We start from the raw sequence: 19,730 nt of genomic DNA on the forward strand, positions 1-19,730 counted from the left end.
TGTGTAGGTACCTAAACATATTACGCGTTGTACATTTATACATCGTCTGCAGGCCCTATTCGTTTTCGTGCACTTAAGTCTTAACATATAATTTAATATACTCACATTTAGGTATACGTAACATGATATACGTTAACGTATACCGTATAGTTTCGGTAATAGGTACAAAGGTGTGTACGAGTGGTTTTTACTCAATTTTTTTCCTTTCGAAAACGTTCCCCCCACAACGCGTTCTCACCGCGCCGTGGCGGCAGCAGCAACAGCGGCGGCGGCGGCGGCAACGGCCAACGGTATATCCGTTATATAAATGCTACGCAGGCAGTTGAATATAATATCGGCTTTTGCGGACACGTCCCGGCGGAATCAACTCGTCGTCTCGTAGTCGTCCACAAAGGCACGGCCACTCGGTCCTACAGCTCCGTCGTTTGTCATCGTCATACTATTATTTACAACACGCCGTTATAAGACATATAATATCGTATAATAATAATGCTGGTACGAGTGGTACGTATATATATATATTATATATAAAAATATCCGCATCAAATTTTTAACGTAATATTATTATCACCTTAAATCATTCTCATCGGCACGTAGTAATAATTTTATCGAGTCCACAGCTGCAGTACGATAATACGCGAACATCAGAACACTATTATGCATTAAATAATTTTATACTATTATTATTATAATATAATATTATATTATATAAGTCGGTCGGTTCTTCTGCCGCCGGTCGCTGACTATATAATATTATATTGAAATATATTATTAAACGTACCTACCTCAAAATTAATATAATAATAATTATTCGCTGCGACCATTATTATTTAGGCGTATATATTAGCTCAGCTCTATACACACTACACGTGTTCAATAATTACCACATAATTATTCTAAACGTAAACAACGTGAGTGCGAGAGAATTGAGATTATACAAATTACCAATGTGAATAATATACCTACTATATAGAATTTTTTATTTGTGTTTTATTTTTATTTTAATCTTCAAAAAGATAATGCGGTTTCCACACTGAATAAATTCGTGTATGGATATAATTCTGTTTTTATATGTATAATGAGAGAATTTCTTTTTTTAAATTTTTATGCGTAAATTGTGAATACCTACAGCTATAATTAAATTTAATCACAAACACATAACATTAATATTATTATGTTGAACAACCACAAAACCTTGACTGGTCTTTATAATTTGTTCGTCATTTTAAATAATTTGGGTGTGTACGTGTCGAAAATATGGTATAATAATTGCCTATAGAAATCGATTTTGAAAATATATCCATGACAATAAATCATAGATGACATGATAAAAGTATGAGGTAATTTGATCAAGTCTAATAATATGTCTATATATTGGCGGTGATCCTGTTACATATTTATGATGCGGAGGGGGGTGCAGGGGTTTAAGTATTTGGTAATAAACAGATATGCGGGTGCCTTGCCGCTATATGCCACCACCAGCATGTCTTACCTTACAGTTAAAATATTTTACTTTTTTATAGAACTTTTGGTGTGTTATGTTAAAGCGATCGAACTGAAGAGAATAAATAAAATATTTTATGGAACTAAAACATTTCTTAAACTGTTGGTCTACCTTAAACCCTGGTGTAAAAAGTTCGTATTAAAATAAATTAAAAACTGTCATTCTGGATCATTTATACCTACCGCATGAGTGAATAATTAAAATAAATTTCATTCATCGATCATGATTCAGCAAATTCCCCGTTTTTAGTTCAATTTTAATAGTTGAGCTTAATTGTTTAAAACAATTATAATTAAACAAAATATTTCAATTTTCGATAGTTTTTTTGAGTTTTTTCTTAATAATTTTTGAATTATTGAGAATTTCGGAAAATCACCTTTCTAAAGTACCAAGTTTATGTTTCGAATTATGTTCCAAGGAAAGGCACCTCTTTAAAACTTAAAGTTTAAATGATTTATTTGGACCTACTGGAGATATTAAGTAGATATAATATATACTTATCTACCTGAAAACGTGTGTATACATGCAGAATAAAAAAAAGAATATAAATAATTAATTAATTAAAAATAATTGATTATTTCATTTTTTATTTTTTTTTAGCTACATATGTAAAGTAGAAATTATTTTTATTTTTGAAAGTATTCCGGCTCATATAAATTATTCAGGAGGCTAACCCCACCTCGATCACGGCCTGTCAATGAATGTGTCACACTTATATTCATACATTATTTATTGAACAATTGACTGTTCCATATACACTGGAAATTTGGTAGGCAGGTACCTACCTGTCTGCGCATCACTGCACCAGTGCCGATGACTATCAACAGTAATTGCATCGATTAATATTCAGATTTTGTAGCGACTACAGCGGCCTACACTTTGTGTGCATGTCGTATCTCGTATTCTCGTACGGTAGTTGTACACATATAATAATATGTAACACCGTGTGCGAATCCTGTGATCTGGTGCAGCATGACAATAACCACGGCTGTGGTAATAGACTCGTATTAGGCAGCGGGGCAGGTAAAAATCGTAAATTCCTACGTGTTTCATCGTTTGGGTGTGTACATCGCATGACGTATATTATCGTCGTGATTACACCGCTATTACAGTTATGAAACAATATTATTATTGTAACACATTTTTTTTGAACACTATGACGGCATGACGCATAGACGTTATTTACACAACGACCTTGCGACGTGTCTCTCTCACACTCTCTCACTCTCTCTCTACAAAGGCCTATGCGTAGCAATAAGAGTGTATATTCGTGTTCGTTCCTTTTTTCGTTCGCCACCCCGTCCCCCGGCAAATCGCGCGCCTCTTTTAGCTCTATATACATTATACACCGTCGTCGTTCGTTACATAGTGTTTCGCGAATAATGACACTCTCACTCATCGTTCGCTCTCCACACACCGCCGGCGGCCTCTCCCCGAGTCCCTGCACGCGCCTCGCCCTCCGCGTCTTTCTCACTCTTCGATCATCATCGCCGCCTTTTACGAGCGCACCCCCCCACTGCTCGGGACCCGCCGTCGACTTTTATCGCGATAACGCGTCCGAGGGGGCTTTTTATTATTATTACTACTATTATTATTATTATTATTATTATTATTATTGTTTCACTATCAACGTTCGATTTGTCAAAATTGTTAAAGCCGTCCGTCGTCGCGGCGGCGTTTCATTGTCGAAAACGCGAGACAACGGTAACGCATATAATAGCACCGTTGGCGTTTCGTGCGGGCACGCAAATGAATCGAACAATACGAGCGCCGCCGCCGCCGTGTACAGCGACAAAAACAACAGCAACGCCAGCGACAGCCGACAGCGGCATCAGTGGCGATAGCTGCTGCTGTTGTCGTGATAGTAGTAAGTAGTAGGACCAACGTCAGCGTGCCAGTCGGTCCGTCGCCGTCCGTTTAATGCGCTCCGCGCCGTCGTCCACGACACACACACCGCCACCGACGTCGTCTCAGATAACGCGCGCGCGACGACGACGACGACACCGTCGACCGCTATCGGCGACCGTACACACACACACACAGTGCGGTGCACGCTATCGCACCGCTCCATCGCCGTCCGCGCGTCAGACGCCAGTCAGCGGCGTGCCGTCGCGTTACGAATTCGTCACCAGCTCCTCGGCCGTTGTGTCTTGTGTGTCGCGTAGCAGAGTAACGGGTGAGACTTTTGGCGTTTCGTGGCCACCGTTTCTGTCGCTGCCCGCGATCATGCGTACGACGTGAGCAGGAGAGTTTCTCGGTGTCCGCACAAACCCGCACGCAAAGGCGACTCGACCAAAGCCGTCGTCGTCACGATGCCTTGAATTCTAGGTAACTATCCCACTGCACTGGTGTTGTCTCTCTGCCCTCGTGTGTACTACCTATTTATATATTGTTATTGCTGTCCTCGGTCGTCGGACGTGTGTCGAAAACGCCATCGGCCGATGAATTGTCGGACATCAATCCGACAATTCTGAAGTCTATAAGCGCTAGGTACTTTAAACACCCAGGTTTTTATTGGGCATTCGAGAGCTTGTGAAAATAAATTAAAACACGACAGAAATGGTCACTTTTCCACAACGTTCATTGTCGATATGGAGATTGATGTACCTGTGTGTACATAAGTCCTTTTTAACTCCCATCATATCCGTTCTCCTTTGACTTCTATCGATCAATAAGAAGAACATTTTTACACACTTCTAGTTTTTCTCAATTGGTAGTAATGTTTCTTTTGCATTTCAGATTATAGGAGTTAGACCTTGATCGCACTGACTTAGTATAGATCTGGTCATGCGTATACAATTATACCTATGTTTTTGTCATTGAACTGCTATTGTTAAGAATAAATATTTTATAGGTACACTGTATGCCATGATTAAAAAAAAAAAATTCACTGATCTTGAATTGAACTGATAAAAAAAAAAAAACGGCAATAACCGTATGTGAAATCAATTGTTTTATCTATTTCAATTAGGTAGTTCAAATGCTAGTTCAAATGTATTTTAGATATAATTTTTAAAATACAACATAGGTTATAGGAGGTACCTACTATATTCAATTTTAATTATAACAAAACTTCTTTATTATTTAATAACTTGTTATAACTTTTATTAAACTTATTTGAACAATTAGATTAATTGTTATTTTTTTTTATAAAAATCTATAAAATTACCTAGATAGGTACTTATTTGTAATATTTTTAAATTCATATAAAATGTGTTAGTCATTAAAAAACAATCAATATTTTGTTGTAAATATCATAATCACATACTTATGAATACCTAAATAATATTTATTACCACCTGCCTAGACCAAAAACTAATAATATTATTCATTAAAAATTATTTTAACATAAATTAAAATACCATTAACATATTTATAAGAAATATATATGATTATAAATACAAGCTTAAAAACACTGCGTTTGAGATTGTGTTAAAATTTAAATCTTAAAAATATTTTGATAGAAAAAAACAATTATAATTGTTGATAAAAATAATGTTTCTAAATGTTATCTGACAGAAAAAATATGTAAAAACTAAATAATATAGTTTTTTTTTCAGAGAAAAATACTTAGAACACAAACTATACAACATTTTTGTTGCTATATTTAAAACTATAAGACCTTCATTTGTTAGATACCATCACATTGTATTGTATAACTCAAAAATTTATAATTTGTAGGTATTTTAAAAACATTTCATGAAGGGTTACCCACAAACCCCTACTGGTTGCTTCTTTACCTAAAATTATTCGCTTATTTATTTAATATTATAAGCATAATTAGAAATTGTTATATTAATTAAACCCACAACACTCCATTGTGTGACTAGATAGGATTACATGTTTGTGTAAATATAGTACCATAAATGTATTATTATGTGCTTATAGTTAATACACATTATGTAATGAATAGGACTTACATTTGTTTGATGGTTAAACATATTAGTTTCAGTAAACAAATGTAATGATACCTCCTACTTAATGAGATTTATTTTTCTAAAACAAAAAGATAAGGTAACAGTGATTTTTATGAATATTTGTTGCATGCAATAAGAATATTAAGTGATTTTTATGATCTCATAAAGATAACCATTTTTAAAAATATGACAATGGTTGAACCATTTATTATATATTATACCTAATAATACAATACCTATGTAATAATTCACAAAATTAATTAACCCTAATGTTCCTTTGTGTTTTTACAATAGTACATTTGTTTTTAAGCTTCAAATAAAAATTTTCATTTTGATATCAAATATTGATATAGAGTTTTGTTAATTATATATGATGAGCACTTAGCAACCAAATAATAATCAAAAAAAAAAAAAAATTATATTTATTAATTAATTTAAAAAAATTATATTTAATATAGTAAATGTTGTTTGCATAAATACTTAGTTAGGTAGACTAATCAACTTGCATAATAACAACAGTTAATGAACCATTTCAAAAAACAGTAAATTAAAGTAAATTATTATTTTAAGATAATGTTTTACCTATTAAAATTTTCTAATGTAAATATAATATGTGATATATTTCATTTTTGGCTATATATATATATATATAAAAAATACTTGAAAAAAGAGCTGATGTAAGTGATAAGTGTATAATATCTAAAAGATACACAACTTTGAAGGGGATAATATTGATGTAGAATGTAGATGAATAAATTATTTTTTTTATCGAAAATTCTTCATACTTTTTTAACAACTTAGGTCTAGAGGTTACATTATACATCATCATTTAATAATTTATATTGACATTTTTTTACATTATTTTACTGAATATTCATGTTTTATTTATTGAATGTCATATTTATTTAAAAATTATGAAATTGCTTAAGGTATCTTTATTGAAAAAATATCTAAATATATAAAAGAAATGCATGAAACTTTTTGAGCTTTTTATACTATCAGAAAATTTTTTTAACCAAATTAAAAAGTAAACAATATATCATTATTATACTACAGTAGTGTAGCCAGGGTTTTTCTTCAGGGGGGGGGCTGATCAATTTTTGTAAAATACCATTTAAGACTTTTGTAGTGATTTTCATAGACCATTTAAAACTAAAATAATTTTTAAATTTTTATTAATATTTCATGAGTTGGGGGCTGCAGCCCCCTCTGCCCCCTGGGCTACACTACTGATATATTAACAAGTGGCTGGTAACAATTTTTACTATTGACATTGACCAAAGAAAACATGTTTGAATGTGGTTTACCTGCTGTAGCCAATGTTCTCATGTTCAACTCTCGTGTGCTACCTTTGACAGATGGGTGCAACTAGAAATACAATAAATACTATAGAAAATATTACAACTGATCTTTGACTACACCGCTCTTCGTAATTTGACTCATGATGATTTTATTTTTCTATGATTGTTCTACTCATATTGGCTAACAGATTTGTAGTTGTTACTATTGTTACTACTTTTAAGTTTGCTAAATACAATAATAATAAATACTCTCAGTTACTACCAGTACCATATTATTTGTATTTCACCACACAAACACCCATATATCCACCTACAGCGACATTCCCATCTAAGTACTAGTAGTACTACCTCTGGAAAACATCACTACATTGTTTTACTAAATTTAAAATGTATAACGCATATACAATTACATATTTTAGTTATGTTGGATATTACATGTTTGGTATGCTAGAAAGTAGAAAGTATCTTTCTTTTTTTTAAGTATAACAATAAATAACTGAATAAAAACCAATTTTTTCTTCACGTTTTAAGTTAAAATGTATAATAGAAGCTTCATAAATTGCTAAATTTTTAGAAATAGAATAATAAAACTAATATTTATCTATCTTACCTCAAGAACATTTTTTTTATTTTATTTTTAACTAAATTTTCAGAAACTAGCTCATTGTAATTTAGATTTTTTTATAAAATTGATTTTCTGTGTCAAATATAAAATAAACACAATACGCTTACCAAAAGATAGTGTTAACAAAATAAATATAACAGTCCGAATTGGTTTTCCTACTTCTATATTTATTTTTATACTTTTTCTATACACTTTTAGTACATAGTCCAAAAGTTTCAATTCAATTAAACTCAACATGCTCTTATCAATAAGTAAACAATTTATTTTATAAGTTTTGAAGTATATATAAACTATATTTCAATTATATTTTGTTTGGAAACTAAACTATATTATGTTGTATTTAAAATAAAGTTTTGAAATATTTATAGTTATTGTTAATTTATAAACTACTTCATTATTGGAACCTATGGTAAATCATAAAAGTTAAATAGTAATAGTTTATTATATTTCCCAAGATAATACCATTTATTGATATGAAATAAAAAATATAAATTATATTTACATAACTATATATTACCTTTATACTTCCTTGAAACATTATTGGTTCATTATGACTTCATCAGTATTAATTTGTTTTCTAATACATAGAATATAAAATCTATTGTTTCTATTCTAATTAAACCAATAAGTTTAAGCTAGTGAGTCCAATGTATACAAAAGATTTGTTGATTAGGGATACATTTATGGCTTATGAAGTATTGTTAAAATTTCACAATTTAACTGCATACACATACCTATTATCTTTTTTAATTAATGATAATTTATAATACTGAAGATACTGCAGACAAGATAATACAAATTGCTTTTATTAGAAGAGGAAGGGAATATAAAACTGAATACCAATTATTATATTAATTAATTTTACTTAAACTAAATAAACTTAATAGTGACTTTTGATAATCACGGGCTGTAATAGGTTCTATAACTGGATATTTTACCTTCTTGTGTTTTTAGTTATAACTATATTAAAAAATTACTTATGTATAGTAAATATTTTAATAATAACAATAAAAGTTTTTAATTAAAGCATGAATAAATTATAAAGAGTTAAAGATTTAATTTAAACTAATATTTAAGTATAATTAATTATAAATTTCATTCTTAAATCAATTGTTGATGATTCAGAAGTTATTAGCTTTTAAAGTTAAATATTAATAATAAATAAATGTATCAATTTATAATTTCCTAATGATCTTACAATAAAAATAAAATAATGTACTTACAAAAGTGACCCTGAAAGTTGAAATTATACTATTGTGTGATGTGTGATTTTATTTCTATCTCCTGGTATAAATATGTTACAAGGTTTCTGGAAAAAATTATGTCTGTAAAAAATGTTGTCCTTATTTATTAAAAAATACATTAATTTTAAATATAAATTCAAGTTGAGTATTATAATTGTATTTATTAAAATAATAGTTAAGAAGATTAAGTTCACCTACAATAACTGTTTTTGTGGTTAGTAGTATATTATACATAATGGTATCTTTTCATAAACTTAATAATGTGCAAGTATGCACATCAGTGTATATCAACTTTTATATCACTATTTTTTATGTGACTTTTTTGACTTGGGTACTTTAAAATATAATATTATCTAAATACTATGGCCGTATTGTATTTTGTGTTTATTTGGTTGATTTGAGGGTATTATTTGTAATATTTTCAAATGCTTGAATTTTGTGTTTAAATTTAATTTCTTAGCGAATTCCTAGTCAAATGTAAAAAAAAAAAATAGAATTGTTAATAATTTTATTTAATGTCGTATTTTATGACCTATTTATTGTAAACAGTATTGATTTATAAAATTAATTGTTTTATTTTGATATTTTTATTGGCATAACATTTTTTGAGAACATTTAAAAAAGATAATAAATCATTCAATGTTTTTTTTAGATTACCAACTTACTTATCAACCGTAAATTTACAATATACTATAATTGGTATCGCATAGTTTTTTTTTTACAATTACTCTGCTATGTTATTTTCTGAAGTTAATTGAAAAATTACTAACTTTATAATTATTTCAATTTCTTTTGGAACATTATATTATTATTATATTATCATAACAGTTACCAAAAAATAATAAATACGCAAATACGCTTGACTATAAGAAAATTTATTGTGAATATTTTAATTCAATTTATTACTTTTCTGTAATAAATTTTTTTAGTATATAATATGTTCATTAGAATTTAGTTTGTTGTGTTCTTATTTACATTAAATTGATCAAGTAACACAAAATATTGAATATAGTTTTTAAATTATTTTCATAGATTGCTCATCATAAACTTAAATTTACACCTTAATTCATTTATAGCATAATATCAATATAAACTATTATCATAACTGATATTTTGTCCTTGTATTTAATTGCCCAGTATTTTATTAATTATCGTGTTAATAAATTTTCAACCATTATTCATTTATATGTATATTTATTTTTTAAACAATATTTTCAAGGATAATTTGTATAAATTATGTTAAATATTTAATTTATTGATTTTCTCCTTCATAAAACATCATTATTTTCTTAATTTTGCTGTGAATAAATTGGTTGCTAGCTATGAATATTAACGGTCTTATTTTTATTGTAAATTGTTTAAATACAGTAGCAACTTCTTATCATTATTACATAATTACATTATTATTCTGCAATACAATTTTTTAGTAACTGTATGACTGTACAGACAAATAGTAATTTGTCAATTTTTTCCTTTTTTTTTTTGATTATTTGGCAAAAATACATTATACTGGTCATCACTATTTATTGCATTTTGTATTATTTAACATAAAGTAAATAGTCTAAATGTAGATTATTCATTTTTTTTAAATTTAAAAAGTGTATATGCATAAGTCTAAAATAATACCTATTTAATGTTATAACTTGCCAAATTAAGCTTCTTTAATTCCTTCTAATAGATAAATTTTCTTTTTAGGAAAATCTAGCCTCTGTATGAATATAAATATTTAATAATAAATTACAAAAATATAAATGATTAATTGCAGTAGGCATACTAAATTTTTCAGCTCAGTAGTTGTTTAGCAAATCAAACACTTTAAGTCTTAACAACATTTTATCAAATATCTGTATTTTGTTCATATTATAAAATAATTATATGTTTATTATCAATGTGAAAATGTACATTATTTTAAAAATGTGAACACATGCAACATAGAAAATTTGTGTTCAACAGAATCAACCTTGTGTTATTACCTTAAGTATTAGAGTCAATTAATCTATTATCAAACTGAACGTGAAGAATATTATCTGTGTTTGTATATTGGATATCTTACAATATTTCAAATTCAAAGCAAGATATGAGACATTTTAATTATTTATATGACTTGTAAAAATATTTAAATATTGTAAAAACGCTAACACAAACACAGATAATATTCTTAGCTTTAAGTTTGATAATAGATCGGTTCACTCTCTTGACTCTTACTAAAGCTAGTAACACAATGTTAATTCTATAAAACTCAAATTTACTATGTTGCACGAGATTAGATAGAAAACAAATAGTGCACTGACCTCTTCTTAGTATAATATACTTTGAATAATCTTAATTTTGTTACTAATAATTAATTGTATTCAATAGTATGGAAATCTTCAAGGTGAATTCCAAACATAAAGGAAATAATTTGACACGTCAATATGGAACCAGTTGTGGAAGAAGTAAGAGACATTACTGTTCGAAAAGTAACACGATGGTGTTGTTCAACAATTATGGTATTCGGAGGAGTAGTACCATACATTCCACAATACCGAGAAATATACATCAAACAAGATGCAGAAGGCTTCTCAATGTATGTATGCCTTGCACTTTTAGTTGCGAACACTTTGAGAATATTATTTTGGTAAGTATTAATTACTTAACAATTATTTCAAAACACTTATTTAAAACAAAAACTTAATTATAGGTTTGGTAAACGTTATGAGCTTCCATTACTATTCCAAAGCATTGTAATGAATATTATGATGTTACTTATGATACACTTATGTGTAAAAGTTCGTAATAAAACACAGTTAATCAGAGGACCAGACAGATATTTTACTGGTACACTTTATAAAATATATTTTTAACCTCTTATTAATTTTGTTGACAAATTATTCAATATTCAGATAAAGTAATCATTTTTATAATTTTTTGTAGATTTTGACTGGCATTACTTTTGGCAATGGACAGACTTTCAGTCGTATATAGATTTTTTAATCGCTATGAGTATTTGTCTTTCCATCATAACATTCATATTTCTGCACAATGTTATATTTATTGAAATTATTGGATTTCTTGCTCTCCTAACTGAAGCCATGTTGGGTGTTCCTCAATTAGTCAAAAACTTAAGAAATCGATCTACAGAAGGAATGAGGTATTTATTAATATTTATGTAAATTTAAATTAACTATGACCACACATATTCTTACTTTATGTATCTTATAAAAAAATTATTGAATTTAAATTATTATAAATATAATTAAAATGATTTTTATTTCTAAGTTTTACCTATGAAATAACAAAATACTGATTTCTTATTAAATTGTAACTTATCTTAAACCCTAAGGTGGTATGCAATTAAGTACCTAAATATTTTTTAACGGAATTAACAAAAGACTATTAATTAATTTATCATCAATATATAGTTCCTATAGCTATTGCCTATTAGCATATCAAAACTAAAAGTTGATTTTATTTTTTGATATTTTCCATGAAGATTAAAACTAAGGATAGAGCACTTTTAAATTAAATAGTACCCATATCTATATTTGTGAAAAAAAGTTTGCAAACTATCTCTAGGTGAATTATATTAAATTATAAGCTACATTAAACAAATGAGTGAAGAGTAATCATCAATATTTTAAATTTAAATTTATGCATATAGCTTTCATTAATTATGTATATTTCAAATGTATTATAAATTATAATACTACAGTAGAATCTCGGTAATCCGTCCGTTCGATAATCCACTATGTAAAGTAATCAGGCTATATTAACCTATTTGTACCAATATGTATTTATATATAAAGTTACTATCGTAAACGATAAAATTAAGTAATAACAAATAAAATCCGAATAAACCTATTAGATATTTTATTTTTATTCAGTTAATGTTAAAGTACAATAAGGTTATTCATTTTTTAATAATTAATAAATTAATTTTAATTTTTCAATAAGTAAAAATGCGTTTTTATGTGAACCTTCATTAATCCGGCAGTAGCAGGGTTTGATATCTGTTGGATTACCGAGATTCTACTGTATATAATAATATTATTTAATTTGTGTGTTAGTTATGTACTACAAATGATGTGCTATAAATAGTTTTGATAATTAAATAGTATTATGACCAAAAATGTATTATATTTTGTCTGATAATTCATAAAGATAAATTTTTCACAATAATTATAATAGTCTAAGATGCCCATACAATATATATTATACTCTGTTGAATGTTCTAATTTATTTATTTATTATATTTTTTTTAAATAAAGACAATAGTATAATTATTTAACAATATATGCATTAACTATAAAAAAATATTTCCCATTTACATAACATTATTTATTACCAAGTTCAGCAAACTTTATTTCACACACACACAGATACTTTCACAATTTTCATTATTTTATATGAAAATGCCTTAGTTTTAATCTTTATGGTTGCTTTAACTAATATATTAACATTTTATTTTTGAATATTATTAAATTAATACTGAATCTCATTTTGAATTACCAATAATTAAAGTAAAAATGTTTTTGTTTTTGTTGTGATATACAAACTAATTAAATTTTCAATTTTATTAATTTAGAATGTTTATAAATTATAGTAGGTTATATTATTCTTAGAGAATATTAAAGTGTTATAAATTAAAACCAAATAAAGTATTATAAGTTTCAAATTTGTTAATGGCTAAGAGTCTTGGAAATAACTTCAAATTTTTTTTAATAGTGTTACAATGGTATTACTTTGGACAACTGGAGATGCATTTAAGACTTGTTACTTTGTAAGTCGAAAAGCGCCTCTACAATTCTGGATGTGTGGCACACTTCAGGTTATGATAGATCTGACAATACTTGGTCAAGTAGTCTGGTACCGTAATGAACCACCCTATAAAATTCCTCGAATAGACTGATCTGTAAATTGATTATCTCGATATAATATTTTTTAAATTTTCCAAGCTAAGATTGTTATTATCATTGTTAGATCTTCTAATCTCAAATTAGACATTGATCGTAGGTTGTTAATGTTTGTTTATTTAGTGAATTTTATTTATTTATTTATTTTTACCGTATCAGTTAGTTGTATATTCATCAATATTTTATTAAACTTTATAATAATGCATCAACCTCCATCAATTGTATTTACTATAGACTGTTAAAAATAAGAATATATTATTAAAAATATTGTTTGTATGATTTGATTTTATGAGAATTCCACAACCAATAATGTGCACAATTGTAATTGAAACAAATATATCATCACATGTTATTTTATAAATTTTAGGGCATTTACTTTCAAAATAGTTTTTGTTAAATAGACAGAAATCTGTATTGTGCCTACACTGACTAAATTAGAGACTAGATCAATAAATATTTTTTTATATTTAAGGGCCATCACTTGGTCATAATATTGACTTTACTACATTATATCTATAAAATATTAGTTTATCTATTTAATAGTTATTGTGAATAATTTGTTGATACTTTATATTGTTTCTATGTTATTATTTACTTCCTTATATTTTATGATATATACTTGTTAAAAAAAAAAACAGATTTTTTCAATTGTACTTCTCCGTCTCTGAATAATCTTATTATATAGAAATAATTAGTCATACATTATATTTGGCATCTTATTTAGTCTTCCATCTGCACAAATAATTTTTAATAATTCAAATAACTATATAATTTTATTTGCATTTAATTTTAATAACAGTGATTTGAACATAGATTTAAAAAAAAGTATTCATATAATATTTACTTAATTTCAATTTTCTTATATAATAAAACTTTAATTTTTATTATTCTTATTGATATTAAGTATAAAATAAAATCCAAAAAATATTTTTAATTAATTAATAATTGAAATAAAAACAATGAAAATTAAATATTTTTAACATCATTCTATGACTTTTGTAAGAAATAAAAAAAAAAATAGGAATAATTTAAAAGAAATAATTTTATGTAGATATTTTTTAAATGCAATTTATTATATATGGTAAATTTATTCAAATACTATTAATTAATTAATGTTCATTAACTATAATATATTTTAACTTTTAAGGCGGAGAAGTATTTGAACAAAGTTAATCATTAATAATATAAAATATGAGAGGAAATTAAATATTTATGCATTTATATATTAATGATTAATATTGTAATTAATAAGTATTTGTTAATTAAGATTTAAAATTTGTGAAACTAATAATATTTATTAATTATGTTAATTGAATAGTTGAGATGTTGGTGCCTGTATTTTAAGTTACTGAGCTATTTTTAAAATACCTATATTTACTATATAGAATACCTATGATGTCAAACATTTGTGATAGCTTTCGAGTCATTATTAATATTTAAACCTTAAATGTTTTGTGTTTAGTAATGGGTATAAATATTTTATTAAAATATGTATATGTAGTATGTATTTAAATGCTTATTATATATCTAATTGTAACTAAGTCTAAAAATGTATTTAGATATGTCCTTATTTCAGAAATTATGATGCTTTATTGCGTGTTATAGTGGATTCACGTTCCTGATGTTTTTCTTTACAATATTAACGCACAATATTTTTTTCAATACTTTTGAAAAAAAAACCTCAATTTATAAACTATAACAGTTCTGAATTTATGGATATCTCTAAATGCATTTTTGGTTGTGTCACAAAATTGAATTATTTGTATATTTTTTTTTTTTCATCAAACGGCTGTGTCGTCTATTAAAGTAATAATTGATTATATTTCTAAATTATCAAACAGCCTCCTCCTCTTATTATTCATTCTAAATTTTCCTGTTGAGCTTAATGCTTGATTTAATTAATTTTTTTTTTTATCAAAGCAAACCTTAATTTGTATCATTACATTTTATTTACTATTGACTATACTTATATGCTATAATATGCCACATTATTACTCCTATTTTTTTTAGATCGGTTATTGGCTGACTACTAAGTCTTCCCTTATTTTCTCACATAATTACTTTCAAACTGCACATACATTTTTACATTTTATTTATCCTCTATGATCATACATCAATTGTGAACTTTTGTTTTTAATTGTATGTTATATTCAACACTTGAATTTCATAATATATTTCATCGTTTAATTATTCAACTTTAAATATTTTTAAATATTATTTTAATATTTGAATACAATTATTATTTATTTATTTATTTATTTATTTTTAACTAATTTAATAAAAATGCGTTATTACAAATCAGTGTCTCATTGTCCCAAAAGCTTAAATGAATCTCAAGCTTCATTTTCCAATTTATAACTAAGTACTCAACAACATTGTTCCAATTATTTGATTTTAATTTAGCATAATGAATTAGATGTTTATGAAATATGAATTATAAATTGTATGTTATTTAATTATTAGTAATAATATTTCATTGTACTGAAGGCAGTAGCTTCAAACCAAAAATAATATTTTTTTATTTTTTGTTATTGTCTGCTTAATAGATAAATTTATTTTGTATCTCTAAATGTACTTTAGATGGTAATTCAAATTTCAAACCCATTAATTATTTAAAATTGACTCTAAATTAGGTTTTATAGGTCTTTTTATCAACAATACTACAATTTATATGAAATTTACATATACTAATATGTGTATAATTTGCTTCACAGTGTTATATTATTAAATGTGCACAATAGAAACATTTGTTAAGTAGTACATTGTGATTATAATTTAATGGATATTTCTCCAGAAAACTGAACTTCATGACACCAATTCATTATATCAATTATAAAAACATGTAAAAATCCGTATTAAGACTGTATGCAGTATCTGCAACAGCTTACAATCACGTTGAAACGAATTTTTCTATAAACTTTTGTCATTTTCCCTCATTTTTAGTAACGAAAACAACCAACAAGTAACAACAATTCGAATAATTACCAAGTCCGTCCTATTCTGATCCATGTATAACTGATATTTGCATCAATATCCGCCTGGTCACCAGTGACGGTCACTTTTAACCATATTTTATTATCACGTTATGACTTTTAAGTTTTAGTGTTTCATTCTGCGAGAAGTATCTTATTCAGCTCATTGTTTTTATTGCGTAGATAACCATTTATGTGTATGCACTATGTATGTGTGTATATATATAATATATATATACATACATACGATTTACATTATAACAGATTCTATTCCTTAGACTAGTTAGACTGTTGTAATTCAATCAATGCGGTCATCTCGCTCTCGAGTCCCTGCTTATAGAAGGGTTCCTAACCTTTTATGTCCTTTTTTTTTCTCTATTGCGTTAACTTAAGTCTCTATACATTATGCGCTATTTACGAGACACTTGCGTGATAGATGATAATGGGTATACTACTCCCGCGATGGAAAAACACGTTCATTAAAGTAAACCCAATTGACAATTGTCCTAAATCCTAATACATCAATGCGTAATTTAAAACCACCGTATACATTAGATTTCTCCTCTCGGCTTCTATAGACTAGACTCGCTCCCCTCGTACCACCATCCACACGCATATGTCGTCCCGGTATCGAAGCGTATAGGTAACAGCGAATATAGCCTATACGGGCCCAGTGACGGCGTGAACTTTTTATTTCACGAGCCAAATGTATATAGATGCTATAGATATCGAAATTTTATGATATAATATCGTATGTTTGTAGTGGTATATGTCACACTTTATAGCCGAGAGGTGCCACCACCCTGCAATGCCGACGGCGCCTTACTTAAATATCGCTATTCTCTCGACATATTAAAATATTACTATACAATTTCGGTCGGTAATAACAGCGTATTGACATAATATTACGTTTCAAATTATTACTTATCAGTATATATGTATAGTGTATGTATTTCGATCGGTAGTGTTTCATGTTTGTATGTGTGTTGTGTACACAGCGGAATATTGATTCTGTCGGTATTGGCATCGTGTGCGTCCTAACACTATAATGTAAACATGTTAAATTATATAACATTATGAATTATTACGACGTAGGTAGATTTTACAGAAATTTTCGTTCGATAGTTGGGCATCATTACCGTTACTACGTGTTCTCGCGACAACCGCACAAAAATCCCCTGCCAAATTTACAGTACGAATAATTATAATTAATATAATAACAATATGTACCTAATAACGTCCTAAATGTTAATGGTCTATAGTCAATACCTAGCGATTTCCAGTTTTTATTTTAAACGAAAGCAAAAAAAATCATTATACCGCACATGTTGTTTATTTGCGACAAGCTCAAAATGTGCGGAGGCGTAAAGTTGTAAAAAAACAAAATATTCGAAAAGTTTGAACACATTATTTAAGCTGCATATTTATTTAAAATCGTACACCTCTACGCATTTGTATTTTCGCGCTGCACACAATAACATTATATAATATTACGTCGTTCTCCACACACTATAAAATAGGGACTGGACCGATTTCATATCATGTGTAACTAAAACCGAGTACAAAAATGCGTGAGAACACGCACACACGTTTAATGCTGCAATATATTTTTACTTAGAAACCGTCCACTCTTTTCTCAGAGACCCTGTTACTACCTCCCTCACACACATATACATACTACAGTAGCGCAACCAGGATTTTTTCAAAGGGGGTGTCCGCCAGTAGCGTATACAGTAGTTCCCCAATAAATTTTCAAATCTGTTTGCAGTATACTATGGAAAAAAGTTACGGTTCTAAGGGGGTGTCCAGACACCTAAAACACCCCCCTTGGTTGCGCCACTGTACACACACACACACACACACGCACACGCATATACACACTATATAGCGTGTAACAGGCCACAGACACATTTGTAAACGTTTTTATAAATGTTATATGCGTGTGGTGTGTGTTATTTTATTATATAGCAGCAACTCTCTACATAGTTATAAGAAATATTCTATAAGCGCCTGTATATATAAATATTATTATGTTTTGTTTTAGGCATATAGTTAACAATGTTAATTAGATTGCTGTTTTTGAGTGTTCACTACGACCGTATATAATTATATATTACCTATCTTTAAGCCATGTGACATTATATATTATGTATACCTATACCCGCGGAAAGTTCGTGCACGTGTGATGACACGTGTCTAACGATCACCACCAAATTGATTTACTTGGAAATCCCATCACTTTACCTTTACAACGATATATTATATAAGTAATATCTATATCAAAATACCAATTGGAATTTAACGTTTTTACATACATTTCGTTTCGAATCCGTTCGCGCGTCGCTTTTCTTTTCTATACAGTTAAACATATAGATGTCTCCCCGTAGGGAGAGGGTCGTAGTACTATATATTACCTAGCTCGGTTAATAAATCGATAGTTTTTCTTCAGATTTTTGTGTCCCATCCCGCCGAATGATATGTCTACTCGTGCAGTAGAATTTTGCGGTTGACGAATGATTCCGACACGTTTTTGTTCAGTTCGTGTCTGCCGGACACCCATCATTCGTTATCAGCGTGTGTGGTGTATACGGTCGCGTGTCGCGAACCGACGTGTACCTATCATAACAATGGTAAAATATTAAAAATTTAAGTCATAGATAGGAATATTTCCCCACTGCTTATACCTATACAATAATATAGTATGTAATAAATAATAATACTGTATACGTTTTCCATCACGCCGTTTAACTACTGCAGCTGCTTGATTATATACCTACCGAATAGATCTCGATTATAATGTTAATATTGCGCAGGTATACCTATAGTTTTGTACACGCACATACATACGCATATTAATAAAAATATATTATTATTACATATTATATTGTGTTAGTTGACACGTTTTTGTATTGTATTACGATGTACCTACACTAATATTGTTTATTGTTCTGTTTATTGTTAGTGTTACATGTGTATATTGACTATACCGTTTAGTATGTGTTATAAAAAAAAAAAAACTGAAATTTTATTTTTATTTCAATAAAATTGTCGTTATTACACCGCTATAACTGCGTTATTTTATTTGCCCGTCATCCCGTCATGCGTGCAATACAAAATATTATAAACCTTATAGGTATACATCATATAGGTAAAATACAGTCTATATACGAGACATGATGAACGACGATTGTATAGATGAGAAGTCTTAAAGATATGTGGAATTCGGGATCGTATAAAAGCTTTCGATTTAGACTAGTAACGTAGCGGGAAGGAAT

At 28.1% G+C, this 19,730-nt stretch overlaps 1 protein-coding gene and 1 long non-coding RNA gene across 2 annotated transcripts; one reads left to right on the plus strand and one right to left on the minus strand.

Moving 5' to 3' along the window:
* Positions 1 to 339: 339 nt before the first annotated feature.
* On the minus strand, positions 340 to 730 carry LOC132924088 (uncharacterized). Its single transcript, XR_009661294.1, has 2 exons — positions 572 to 730; positions 340 to 439 (listed from the first exon to the last, which is right to left on the minus strand). It is a non-coding gene; the product is annotated as an uncharacterized LOC132924088 (long non-coding RNA).
* A 2,425-nt stretch (positions 731 to 3,155) lies between these two features.
* Positions 3,156 to 19,523, plus strand: LOC132924087 (solute carrier family 66 member 2). The gene is made up of 5 exons (XM_060988184.1): positions 3,156 to 3,832; positions 10,950 to 11,208; positions 11,272 to 11,408; positions 11,505 to 11,721; positions 13,296 to 19,523. The coding sequence occupies exons 2-5, from the start codon at positions 11,006 to 11,008 to the stop codon at positions 13,477 to 13,479; spliced, it is 741 nt and encodes a 246-aa protein (XP_060844167.1). The 5' UTR covers positions 3,156 to 3,832; positions 10,950 to 11,005; the 3' UTR covers positions 13,480 to 19,523.
* The last annotated feature ends 207 nt before the right edge of the window (positions 19,524 to 19,730 follow it).

Source organism: Rhopalosiphum padi, chromosome 3 (genome assembly GCF_020882245.1).
Source record: "Rhopalosiphum padi isolate XX-2018 chromosome 3, ASM2088224v1, whole genome shotgun sequence".
Taxonomy (NCBI): Eukaryota; Metazoa; Arthropoda; class Insecta; order Hemiptera; family Aphididae; genus Rhopalosiphum; species Rhopalosiphum padi.

Coding starts and splice junctions, on each gene's coding strand:
- LOC132924087 (XM_060988184.1), top strand. CDS start 11,006: ATGGAACCAGTTGTGGAAGAAGTAAGAGACATTACTGTTCGAAAAGTA. Junction 11,209..11,271: donor ACTTTGAGAATATTATTTTG/GTAAGTATTAAT, acceptor ACTTAATTATAG/GTTTGGTAAACGTTATGAGC. Junction 11,722..13,295: donor CGATCTACAGAAGGAATGAG/GTATTTATTAAT, acceptor TTTTTTTAATAG/TGTTACAATGGTATTACTTT.